The following is a 13,408-nucleotide window of genomic DNA, read 5'->3' as shown; positions in this document are numbered from 1 at the left end:
TCTTCTTATGTTTATTTAATTTAATTCACGTACAAAGCATTTCTGTTACGTTTAGTTTAATTAATTTACAGTTTAGTTTCTTTTTGTCGTTCTTTATTGGTTTAATATTTTATCAGGAAAACGAATATTAGGCTAGAAGAAAATAATTATGGAGAGTTTCTTGATTTACATCATTTAAATTAAAATGAAAAGTCAGCGTATATTAAACTCGTTGTCACCTGATCTAAAATAATTAAATATTGTTGCAAGGGATTCTTGAGGGAATCCTAAATATAATATGTAGGGGTTATTTTATTCTTTTCAAATTTTCTCAAATTTTACGAATTCTATACGAAAATCACTTGTATATTAGTGTAGAAATTAATGCTGTGCTTTTACATTCAATCGTTTAGAATTGTAGGTCAATTTAAAATATTCACTCATCATTTTGCGTTTACAGTTATATTTACAATTATATTTGCTCTTTTGGAATGTGTGATTCAGAGAAGATCAAAAGTTGTAGGGGTTTTCTGTAAAAATAAATCGTCTATTTACCCTTAGAAAGACGGAGAATTAAATTCTGTATCTAATAAAAAGAAACTTTTTTTTTGGTTGAATCGATTTGTTGGTATCCTTCTAATGTATCAATATTGTGTTTCTTTTAGTGATAAGCAGTTGTCGGAGCCAGGACTGCACACACGAACGAATGGTAGAGTGCGGTAGAGCCCTCGAGAGAATCAGCAACAACGATTTGAGTTTCGCGACTAAAAAGGTGGAACTGCAACAACTATGCCCGTAAGTTTTCCCCAGTTCGTTTATTAATACATAGTATCGTTTAGTTCCATCGGATGAATTCACTTCATCCGTTATGTCAGGGGTTTCTACCCCGAACTTCGATCCACATTGAAGGAACTTTTAGGCAAAGAGTTGGAAATATTTCTCACGAACGAAGGAACGAATAAGAGGGAATTCGTGATTGTTAAAAAGTTTCCAGCTGTATCCTTTTAACTCGGAACAAAGGAGAAATATTTGTGTTATTATTCGTTCCGCCAAAGTTACTTCAATGCTGATCAGTTTATTTCGTGAATAAATACGCTACTCGGTATAATTAGATTACTTATTCGACTGAGATATTATATGTATATACTATCTGCATAGAATATTTAAAATAAAAAAACTCTACATGACATGCAGGCGTTTCATTAGTAATGGACTTGAGATGATTTCAATGCATCGAAATTCGAAATACGTAATAACAATGGTAATAAAATAATTCTTTGTTCATTGTTTTTTTTTTCGAAAATTTCACAACGTGATTTTAATAAAATAGTCTTGGTAAACACTGAGAGATACATGTCGGAACGTTTTCGACTGATAATAAATGAAATATAAATTTAATTCTTATTGTAGAAAGGATTACAAATATTTGAAATACATACTTTACCTTCAGGTATAGCAGCATTCAGATATTACGAATACGTGTGATATAAATTATAAATTCTATAATATATTAAATATAATAAAACAAAAGTATGAACAATATTTAGTATGGAAAAGATCAACTACTTTATCGTAATATAAATTTTATATTATTAGTTTCTTCCCTGTATTGAAATTTCAGAGAATAAAATAAAGGTGTAAATAATTGTAATAATAATAATGACAATGTATCTTCATTGTACCAAAATCATATACACTAAAAAAATTCAATATTGAATGAAAAAACAAAGAAACTTAATTTATAGAAATAAAGATGAATATACTATTATACATTTAATGCGGAGGTATATTATAAATATATTAAACCCATATGTTAAACTAGCATTACAAATAACATAAAAGGAAGCAATAGAGTAACGAATAAAAGTCATTTGGACGTGGGTTTTGTATGATCTTGTTTCCGAGGCAGTCTTCAATAATTTATGAAAATTCGTCGCACAATAAATATAATATTTTCTGCGTATGAGCGAACGCTATGTAGAAACGTGAAACCGCGAATATATAACGAAACCAAAATTGAAAAGCCATTATGCCCAAATCATGCGGAAGAGCACTTGTGATAGTTCAAAATATTCACGGGAATACGTTACATATGTGTTTCTCGTCGATTCCAGAGGTGAGCAATATTTAATTCGAATAATACGTGTGAATAAAATCTCATAATACTGCAATTGATTCGTAACATTCTTTCGAGTGAATAGTTTAAAATTTTCTTGTTCTTTGTGAAATATTTAATTGTACAAATGAAATTCTAATTTTTATTCAACGTATAGATGACCATTTTGAATGAAACGATGAAATTCTATTTTAAAACTGAAATGTTTCGTTATTGCTCCTACTGTCATAATTAAGGGGATATCGGTTTGTAATTGACATATAATTATTATTAAATAATTATATATATTACAGTTGATTAATTTTGTAATTGTATATCAATTATGATATACGATAACCAATTTAGATTAATTGGACATTAAATATGAAGTATTTCTTCGAATTCAGTTATTTTAGTTTATTGTTCGCAATAGTCTGGAAACGTAATGATTCTCTACATTATTTTGAATGATGTGCTTTTTCTTTAGTTTTTTACGGATCTGAATTGTGCCGATGATGTAGCAGAATATATTGTATTCGCTTCTTTTTTCCTAGGAATATAATATTTTCGTAAGTTATGACGTAAAGAGCTACAGCATTTCATTTAAAGAATTGATATTAATTAGATTGGTCCCTCTCTCGCGGAATTCGTTTTTTGTCCGCATTGCGGAAACTTACAGCGAAAAGTTTGGAGGAGTTTTTGATCGAGCCACTGTTGAACTTCAACACAGAGCTCGAGCGTTCTTGCTTACTCAGTGTCGTTAGAGTTTCGATGGTTTCGGAACTAGCTGGTTTTTCGAATCGATTGTACTGATAATTAGATCAATCAAAGAAACTTTAATGGGGGTAGCTAATTTTTTTTTTAACGCGCACTGCGGTGGTTTTGTTGACTGTTCGTTTTCTTGATCGAGTAACTTGGCGAACGAGTTGGAAGCTTGAAAGAGAATTCAAATAAGTTCGCTCTCTGGAATTTGCTGAAAGTTTGGAACGGAGTACCAGAGATTTCTTTAACGTTTTAAGAGCCCTTTTGGATCCTAGTTGATTTTTAAAAATTGTCTCGATTCGCCATCTGGTGAAGAATTTCTTTCTTATTTTGCGTTAGGCAATTAGCAATAACCGAAGTAGATATTTTGCGTTGTATATGTGGTCAAGTTTCGGCATCGACTAATCTAATTAAAAATTTGATCCTCGTCTGCTATTAATAAATCAATAAATAGTAAAATCATTTCAAGCATCGAAGTTTTTGTTTCGGCCACGTTATTTTGTCTTTATTTTAGAAGTAGTACAAAATTGCTCTAGGAAAAAATGTGGCGTAACATTAAGACATATACAGGGTGTCCCAAAAGTCGTGGAGGAGCCGGAAATGGGGGGTAGCTGAGACGATTCTGAACAACAATTTCCTTTGCAAAAATGTCGGATGGGGCTTCGTTAAGGAGATACTAAGAGAAAACCCCGACCAATCAGAGCGCGCGTAGACCGTTGAAACGGCCGCGGTAGCGAAGGCTACGCGCTAGGCGGCAGCGTCAATGTCCTTCGATGCACGTCGAGTCACTTGTTCGCGTACAAGCGCGGACGCCAGCGCATAGCCTTCGCTACCGCGGCCGCTCCAACGGTCTACGCGCGCTCTGATTGGTCGGGGTTTTCTCTTAATATCTCCTTAACGAAGCCCCATCCGACATTTTTGCAAAGGAAATTGTTGTTCAGAATCGTCTCAGCTACCCCCCATTTCCGACTCCTCCCCGACTTTTGGGACACCCTGTATGTACATAAAAATGTCTGCAAGATTTTAATATTATCATTAATCACAATTGTTTAATGGACATTTGCTATACTTTATTATACAAATATATTATTCAACTATAGGTAATTTTTATTTTTGTTCTGCCACAAACAATTACTTACATGTTTAAAGATATTTATCATTATATACTTCTATGTATATTATATTATATGTTATTATATGTATATTATATATTATATATTATATGTTATTATTTATCATTATATGTTCTATGTATATTATATTACATTGCACTTTCTAATAACTTTTTACAATATTTTTGAAAAGGACCAACAAAAAATGGTTCAAACGTTAATGCTTCAAATTATTTTATTTCGTAATAATTCGAATAACTTGATTTCCAAGTGTACAAATAATTTTTACATACTTCTATTTATTAAATTTTTGAATTAATGTTTAGTATTAATAGAAATGTTGTCAACTGATTGTATTAGTACTTTACGTTCCATTAAAATAGTTGTATTAAATAGTCAATCCAGTGCAAAGGATAATGAACGCTGGCGACTATTCAGCAACGTATCACGCACCCCGATTTGATGAAAAACACGAAATTGACGCTATTGACGGATTAGCAATCGTTTTTTTATATAAATATTATATTTTCTATATAAATACATATTTTTTTGGTCCAGAATCGCGAAAGATTCAATGACTTTTGAATCACGTGCTAAACTTTAATAACAGAGAAACAGTCGCGACTATTTATTCAGAATAAATCGTTTGACGTTTAATTCCGCCAAGAATTCGTGTGTATCCATCGCAACGGGTTTGTTTTGTTTATTCGTGTGTAGCAATCCTCCGAAATATTTTCGGAAATATCAGTTGAAAATGCTATTACGCAATATGACTCGTTTAATTGCAGAAAAACACAAGAACGCGGTCACTTTGTCGAATAAAATACAAATCGTGTATTCGAAAGAATTTTAAACGCTGGGAAGACGATGGAAATCATGCGAAAGTATGCTTAATTACTTGGTCGTTCGCGTGTAGATTTATAGTTTACATTCATCTTCCTACGTCGGTTCGAGCTATCAAACTTTTGTACACGAATAATGAACTCGCAGCTGGTTCTCCCTTCGTTCGAGCAATTTTATCGCGAAGAACATACTTTGATCACAGTGCTAGTTTTAACGTCTACTTTCGCATTACATCAATTTCTCACGAGATTGATGAACTGCGTTTAATTATGGACTTTATTCGATTCTCCCCATCATGAGAAAGCAAACTACTCTTTCAGTAGTATGATCCTACAAAATTTCGAATAATTTTTAATAATACATTTATGCCTGACCGCTTCGATCATTTGTTTGCCAATTTTAACACATTCACGACCGTTGACGTGAATTCACGTCACTTCAAATTCTATTCCTAATTATGAAAAAATAATGAAAATTTTTTTATTTTATACACTACATATTTACAACATTGTTATTTCAAAACATATTTCGTAATTTTTATCTTCGCCCTAATGATACAAATTTGCGATGTCCAGCTCCAGAGGAGGTCAGGAAGACAAAGAAAATAAGGGAAACTCTGATCCAAGAAAGTGATTGAGGCTTTATTTAGCCGAAAACCAAAAAAAGGGAGAGGGGGGAATTCCGCGGTATATTCACACCGGATTGGAAAAGGGTGTGGCGACTACGCGCCGAAGGGAAACGCGACGCGGAATTCCCAATACAATTCCGAAAATTTGGTGTTACTTAATCCTACGGGGCCTCGCAAACAGGGAGTCCGCCCTAGAAGAAAATACAACCAAAAAAAAGAAACGCCGTGAATTAACGGTCTCGCGTTTCGAAGGGGCCCTTTCCTTCGAAACGCGGCACGTTCTCAAACCGCGCAAGGCCACGCGGGAGATACGCGAAACGAACGGAGGGAACTCCTAGTGTTCTCGCCTCCGGGGGTGGTCCTGTCGCGGACGAAAAGTGCTCCGGAACACACTCACGGACACGCACACTTGATCCGCGCTCGCACACACACTCCACAAAAGGAAACCCCAACGTGTGGGCCCTACCTGGTTGGAGTGGACCTCGGGATTCTAAAATCCTTGCGTCCTCTGGGAGCCCTAGGTGTATCCCTCCAAATGGGATGTACGGCTCCACCACACACGGCTCACTCCGAAAGAAAGAAGACTACTAATCTCTTTCGTCAAAGGCGGAAAAGGGTGCTCGCTCGCGTATCCGTCGCGATTCGCGTTTCAACCGATCATCTCCCAAAATTCGCGCTCTTGTCGTCGCCGGCTTGTGGCTCTCCCCACCCAGGAGCTTTAAGGGGCTCCTTACGATGTGCCACCGCCATGGCATCTCCAGACGTCGATGGCTCTCCTTGCAGTTCTGTCTTCCGTGGCAGCTGCGGGGCGAGCTGGCGAGGGGCTGACCGTCTGTAGAGGGTGGCAAGTCCTCTTTGGTGGTGGCCACACCGGGGTCCTTGGGTGGAGGACACCACGATCGGCGACTTGCCGCGCTCGCGAAGGGACGCGGCGCTGATCGCGAGCGCAAGGGGGCGCAAAAAGGGGTCCCATTTGGGCCGCGGGCCACACATCCCTCCATACTGTCGCGGACCACCTCCGCGGTGTGTTCGGCGAGGAGGGAGCGAGGACCCTCCGGGGTTAGGGTGCCTTCGTGACGGGCAGAAAAGTTCTGCCCCGTCACATTACAAAAGTCTAGTTTTTACTCATTGCATTTAATGTATCGGTACATACACTTCCAATTATTGATATTATCAACTCGTATTTTATTAACATTTTTACTCCGTTGATTAATTTACAAAATTTGTGAATAATATAGAGTTTGTATCGAATTGAAAACAACAAACTGATACATATTTATGTGGAAACATTTAAAATAAAATATGACAATATGACCAAAGGTCGAATATGATGTAAATGAAATAAGTTCTAAAACCCCTTTTGAAAGACCCACATTTTAGCTAAATTATTTTTAGGATCAGATAGGTAACTTCATCACCAGTAGAACCACGTAGCAATTCTGAGCCAAACGACTGAACCGTAAACTGCGTTTATTTTCAATCACAGTAATTGAGTATTCCATTGAACAGAGCCATCAGTGTCGCGGATAACAGAGGAGTTTGTCAGTATTGGAAGAGTCGAGAGGGCGTCCTATTGAAAACTAGCGTTTTTGCTCGAACAAATCGGTGTCATGCCTCGCGCCGAGAGGAGACCGACATCGATACGAGAAGTATTCGAATGGCGTTCGACGAATTTTGGGAATTCGGTGAAATCAAGCGGCGGAACGATAACGTGTTCACGTGTACATAAAATGTAGGAACGAACTATCGCGCGTGATTTTCCGAGTCGCTCGCGTCGTTTCGGGAAACGATAAATTTCCGTGACCGGGAAATTTTGCCGCGATTTCCACCGCTCCTTTTCGCGGAAACGAGCCTGGCGAATAGAATTCCCGAAATGGCGGGAAATAAACGGTACCAGGAAAAGCTTAGGGTCGCGCGGCTACTCGGAAGTTGGATAGAGTTTTATTGGGATCGTTTCTGCCCGCGTGCAATTCTTGACAGAGGAAACTTCTTGAATCGATATGTAGTAAATAGTAAACGTGATACTGTATTGGAAGTACAAGGTATAGGGCGTACACGTGGAAAGAATCGATGGGTTAGGTTAACTTTGAAGTAAGTTAACGTAGAGTAGAAGTGGGTAATAATCTTATCTGGATTCAAATTTAGGACAATTATTAGAACGCCTTTTTATATGTTGTTTACTTTTTAACCTTTAGACGAGTAAACATTTTTAGGAAATGCATACAATTTATGAGTAAGACTTGTTCCTTACCATAAACAATATCTTATTTTTAATGTGTATACATATACAGGGACTGGAACAGGATGTACCTCCTAAACGGTTAGGAATAGAAAAAAAATGTTATAAGTGAAAGTTAAATGGTTTCGGATGGTCCATCAGAAAAACGCAACTGCACTTTTTTTTTTAAACGGAGACCTATATTTTTGACGACACGGATTGATGGAGTTTTTTGTGCTCTATAGAAAAGTACTAATATACTTATGTCCTAAAGTTGTTCGTTAGGACGTTATTGATCAGTTGAAATATTATTGTAAAGCTATAACTTTGAGAATTTCATACAGCTTAAACAATTCAAATATTGCGGTCAAACAACTAGTACGTTTGAAACATTTCAGAGCCTTAGGTTAGGTCATCACTATTGAAATTACAATTTGTTGATGTATAAATTAATACTGACAATTATTTAGAATAAATGGAAAGCAGAACGTTTTACAAAATTTGAGAGATTAGGATGTAAGATATTTATCCGTTTGAGTAAATCTGTATTATATACCAATAATTGAGCATCTAATATTGTATTTATTGTTTTCGGTGCAATTCACAAACTTTCTATTCTATTTTCCGTCGCAGTCAGCGCTAAATTTTGAAGATATTTCGCAGTACGTAGGTGTATGTTGAATGCTTGAAATTGGTAGATCTTCTGAGAAGGATGGTAGAACTGTTAATTACTCATTTGTGGGAAATTCCTTGTGAATGCGTCAGTTAATTTATCGACGATGAGAGAGACTTTAAAGATCTGATGAGCCAGCGTAAGAGAAGTGCTAATCTACTAAGTTAATAAGAACTTGCTAACGACACATGTCGACTTCGATTCTAGCTTCATTTGTAGCCTATCAACGAGGTTATGGTGTTCATTAGTTGCATTTTACATGAAGAACAGTTTCACTTATGGGGTAACTAGGTAACTACATAAGATCAATCTTCTTCACTTTAAATCTCTGTGAAATGAATTGTAATTTATTGCAAATCTTCCTGTGATAAAACAATCATGTAGAAGTCACCTTCTTAGTTCTTTTTGGATCAATATCGAATAATCTTTAACTTATTTCAAACCTTCCTGTAAAGTTTCACGAGACAGTCATGCAGGATCCATCTTTTGAATTTGTTTAAAATAGTTCGAAATAATTCCTAACTATATTATTGGCTTCCTGTGGAATTGTTTGGAGTAGTTTGCAATTTTGTTGAAATCTTTTTATAAATTCTCACGAGACAATTATCTAGAGCTCATTTAAAATTTAATAAAATTACAATATAGTACCCTTCTTCCTAAATGCGTTTAGCTGTTACGAAGTACCTAACTACATACTTACATAAACACTGGAGTAATTATAGCACCTGCGTGAATTAGAATAGTATTCCACGGAGGTGAAACTGCGCAGCTAGTATGAAATAAACCAATTGTATGACATGAAAAGCAGTTTGAGATATATTAACACGAAGCTCATTATTTATCACATCCTTTCAACACATATAATTGATCTTATTTATAAGGATACGAAGTCGTATAACTTGACTATAATACCTAATGTACCAGTCTTAAGGGTCGCACAGATTACTCTGACGTGACGTGGCTGACGCCATCTGACGCTATCTGACGCTATCTGACGCTATCTGACGCCATCTGACGCGACACGCGTGTTCCCATGTGGGCTCATGGAATAAGACGCGTGGTTGAAATCTAACATAGGGTTTTGCATGACGACGTTCACATTACTCTGATGTGACGTGGGCTGATGCTATCTGACGAAATGTGCGTTCTGACGCGTCAGGAGTACATCAAAACTACTACATTTTTCGTGAGCGTTGGAAGGCGTCAGAAGACTCGGGTGTTTTCTAGGAACTTGTTTTCCATTTTTAAGAGATAAACTAATTTAAAAAACAAAAACTACACTAAAAAGTATAAAATAATTTTTAGTTAATTTATATAAATTATATGACCAGCTCTAGATGTAATTGGTTATAAAAGTATGAGAAAATGCAGTGAAAAGTATGAAATAATTTCTATTTAAACTGCATACTTGTCAGCTTTTCATGCATTTGATTATATATAAAATGCAGCATATTAAATACAAAAACATAATTTTTCTTGTACTTGAAATGATTAAACATATTGAAATAATAAATAAAATTATTAAATCTGATCTTAAGGAATTTTAATAAGAAAAATTATTAGTATTATTATTGTTATGCACGATCTTTATTTGTACTGTAAAAAAATGTTTAACATCGTTATTAAACGTTAAACGTTATTAAATCTCGCACGGCTAGGTTGGTTGTTGACAAACTGGACAACTACAAGTCTGAAGTAGTTAACATCGCCTACCGCGATACCTCTTCGATATTGCAAAAAAAAAAAAAACGAGTGTTCCGTCGCAAGGAACATAACATTGGAATTTTGTTGGTACGTTTGGTCTGCGGACGAGAAAAGGTTATTTTTGAGATTTAACGTATTTCGAGTCTTTAGCGTTGAATGGTTTTTAGAATCTCTAATACCCGTTTCGACCTCAATAACCGAAGTGCCATAAACTCAGAATTATCGAAGGATTCATTATTTCTGACAATTTCTCATGTCTGACGTGGACCCACGTAGCCTGACGTCAGCCCACGGTGCCTGACGTGACGTATTCCCACGTCACGTCACGTCAGAATAATCTGTGCGACCCTTTACATTTGTTTGTTTCTTACATTTACTTAATTCTTACTTTACATTACTATTCTCTTCACAACTCTGTAACATCTTCGTTAGGGATACCAGTGATCTGTTAGGCCTCCTAGTAATCCGACTGGCTCCCTATAGCTCGAGGTATCTCGAGATTGCTAAACCCGTACTGTAGCTACAGTCAGACAGCTGCAGCTCCCGAGGGCATTTTAAAATATGTGTAATGCTATAGTTATGATCCACGGTGTAATTTATCTTAGACTAGATATTATTAAAGAACAAATTAATCAATATATTTTTTTCCAAGGAAGCATTGTCAAGAACAAAGGAGAATTCCTTTGGATCAAGTCGGGAGAGGTTTTCGCTAGTTCCTAAATTTCCACGAGCGTGTGCTGGTAATTTCACGGCAACACAAGGAAGACGAATTCGGGCGATTTCCCACTGCGCGAATTGCAATTGAAATTTGAAATTTTAATGCTTAAGCCGACGGGGGCACACTTGAACCGCCTTTTCTTACTCGTGCAGCTGCTCTTAAAGTGGTTACGTAGATTCAACACGCGAAATAATGCACCGCTATGATTCAATAGCGGCGAATTGAAAGGCAACACCCGAATGCCGCACACGAAATTTTGTGATTTATATAATACATATTATGTCCCTCTGCTTTATTCACATCGTAAACTGTCACACGCGACATCTAATTGCTGCTCATCTCGCGTAGGTGTAGCTTCATCTATCTTTCTATGTATAAAGGGTCTTTAATAACAAAATACGTCTGTCAATGTCTTGCATGTTTAATTGTAGTCATGTGCATTTTCATTTAACAGTTTGTACTCTGAGGCATCTCGTTGCAAAATGTGTAATTTAAGTAAGCCATGTAATTTACTCCATTAATACTTGGTTTATATGAAATTTTTGCATATCGAGGGGCATACATTGCTGAGTATAATTAAAGCACCACCCATATTCGTAAATGTTTCGGGGTGTTTTATTGGTATGAAATAAAATCAGTTGTATGAAATTAAAAGCAACTACAGATATATGTATAAGGATAAAATTCATTATTAGATTTGTGAGAAAGCAATCCATATGTGTTCAGTTTGATTTGAGCGCCGCTATGTACGTCGTAGACTATCGCGTCTTTTGTTCCTTACTCTACGCCCGTCCTCGCGACGTTCGGTTAGGTTAGTCCGCATCACGAGCTGTTACCATTAACATGTGCTCGATATATATGTATTCATATTCTTGTTAATTAAATATACTTATCCAACTTACGTGGTGTTATAATCCTGTCAAGATTGCGAATTTTGTGCATTTATGACGTACTTATAATAATATAGAGAAGAGGAGGAGGTAGGATTCAACACAAATTGTACATAAACTTAACATATATTATTATTTCGAACACTGAATTTGCCACGCGACACATACACATAAAAACATAAAAACATGAGTAAACGTCGAAACGTGACCCGTCTCGCGGCGAATTCGACCGGAAGTATCGCAAATCGTTCCCGCATCGACTACGCCGAACGCATTTCGGCATAGTTCAAACGGCTGTCGGCACCTTTGCTATGGCAGGTGACTCTTACAATATAATGTACGTTAAATATACTTTACAATCATTATAATGATATTGTTATTTCATGTTGCATACGTGCACATACTTTTTGGTTTGTGTTTATTATACTAGTGTCTATTATAAATGTATAAAATCCGCAGTATACTCATTATTTATCAAATGCTTTCAGCTCTTTTGATATAATTCAGCATTTTTCTATCCTACTCAAACATCTAAAATACTTAAAAATATACGTGGTGCTATAGTTATGCTCTACAGTGCATTTCTAATAAAAAATCAAAATGTTTTAATGTCTAGTGGTGTGTAAAACATGTTTTCCCCATAAAAATATATTTAGAGGGTTAGAAAATTTAACAAAGTGAGAAATTAAATATATAATGGTCAAAGAATTCTTAATTTAGATTTCTATCTGTCTATACATAATATTGACGAGGACCTTAATGCCAGATCGAAAGATTTATGCTAATAAACTACATTCTCTATTCATTTTGTAAGTTTTTAGGTGCCTATAGTGAAATGTAATTTTCTTCTATAATTCAGAATCTAATTTTTATTCAACGAGTACGAAGGAGATAAAAATGGAAAACAGGCGTGATTGCTCTAGTAAGCAACAGGAAGATAATTATTCCGCTAACGAGGAATGACGTCCTGGTTTCCGTTATTAGAATTCTTTTATTCGTCATTCACGTTACTGGTAATAATGGAATTGTCACGACACGGAAATACTACATTCTTAGATAGAATGTGACGAATTATTTCCTGATACTCCCTTATGACAAAATCTACCAACAGTACCGACACATATCTACCTATTATAAAGGGTGTTTGAAAAGAGGCCTTAGAATTTTTTTTTTTTTTTTTAAATATAAAATACAAACGGTGTCGAACATATTCAATTGTTTTGGTTTGAATAAAAGTACAGACGATTACAATTAAATTTATAATATATATTTTGTAATTTTTGTAATTGGACGAAGTTCCAGAATCCTCTTTAAAAATGTTGGTAAATACTATTACATACCTAACATAAATTTATGAATGTATTAAGTTTTCTATTCGAATAATTGCTATCAAAAATTGAAGCAAAATGATTGTTAATAATTAGACAAATTGATGGGCTGATAATTCTAATCGTAAAAGCTTGACAATTTTTCATTCTTGTATTCAATTATTTTGCTATTTTCTTTGAAAAGGAATACAATTTAAGTATATCCATTTAATTGTTAGTAATTATGAAGGTAATCTGAAGTTCGCAGTAAGTAGAAGGTATCGATTTATAATATTTTATTTTGATGAAAAGATCGATAATTTCTATCGGTATTAAAAACTTTCTTTGCTCTCTCTTCTCAGGATTTTCTCTTAATTAAGAACGAGAAGTGCTTTCCATATTAAGAAACTTGTTGTATAATTCTCCGTTCGTTTCAGAATCCTTTTCCTATCTCATTAAATTTATGTTGAAATATATTT

The 13,408-nt window shown here is 35.4% G+C and overlaps 2 protein-coding genes across 2 annotated transcripts in view; one reads left to right on the top strand and one right to left on the bottom strand.

Moving 5' to 3' along the window:
• The window catches only part of LOC128888074 (uncharacterized), an 87,612-nt gene that overhangs the window by 49,098 nt on the left and 25,106 nt on the right, over positions 1 to 13,408 (top strand). The window contains exon 2 of the mRNA XM_054144700.1: positions 645 to 774. Within this exon, the coding sequence (XP_054000675.1) occupies positions 645 to 774 (130 nt within the window). The remainder of the gene's footprint in view (positions 1 to 644; positions 775 to 13,408) is intronic.
• Positions 1 to 13,408, bottom strand: part of LOC128888103 (uncharacterized) — a 51,191-nt gene that overhangs the window by 15,985 nt on the left and 21,798 nt on the right. The gene's annotated exons all lie outside the window — the stretch shown is intronic.

This window comes from Hylaeus anthracinus, unplaced genomic scaffold (genome assembly GCF_026225885.1).
Source record: "Hylaeus anthracinus isolate JK02 unplaced genomic scaffold, UHH_iyHylAnth1.0_haploid 11989, whole genome shotgun sequence".
Classification (NCBI taxonomy): domain Eukaryota; kingdom Metazoa; phylum Arthropoda; class Insecta; order Hymenoptera; family Colletidae; genus Hylaeus; species Hylaeus anthracinus.
Note: the sequence above shows the minus strand (reverse complement) of the source record. Positions and strands in the feature narration are given on the sequence as shown.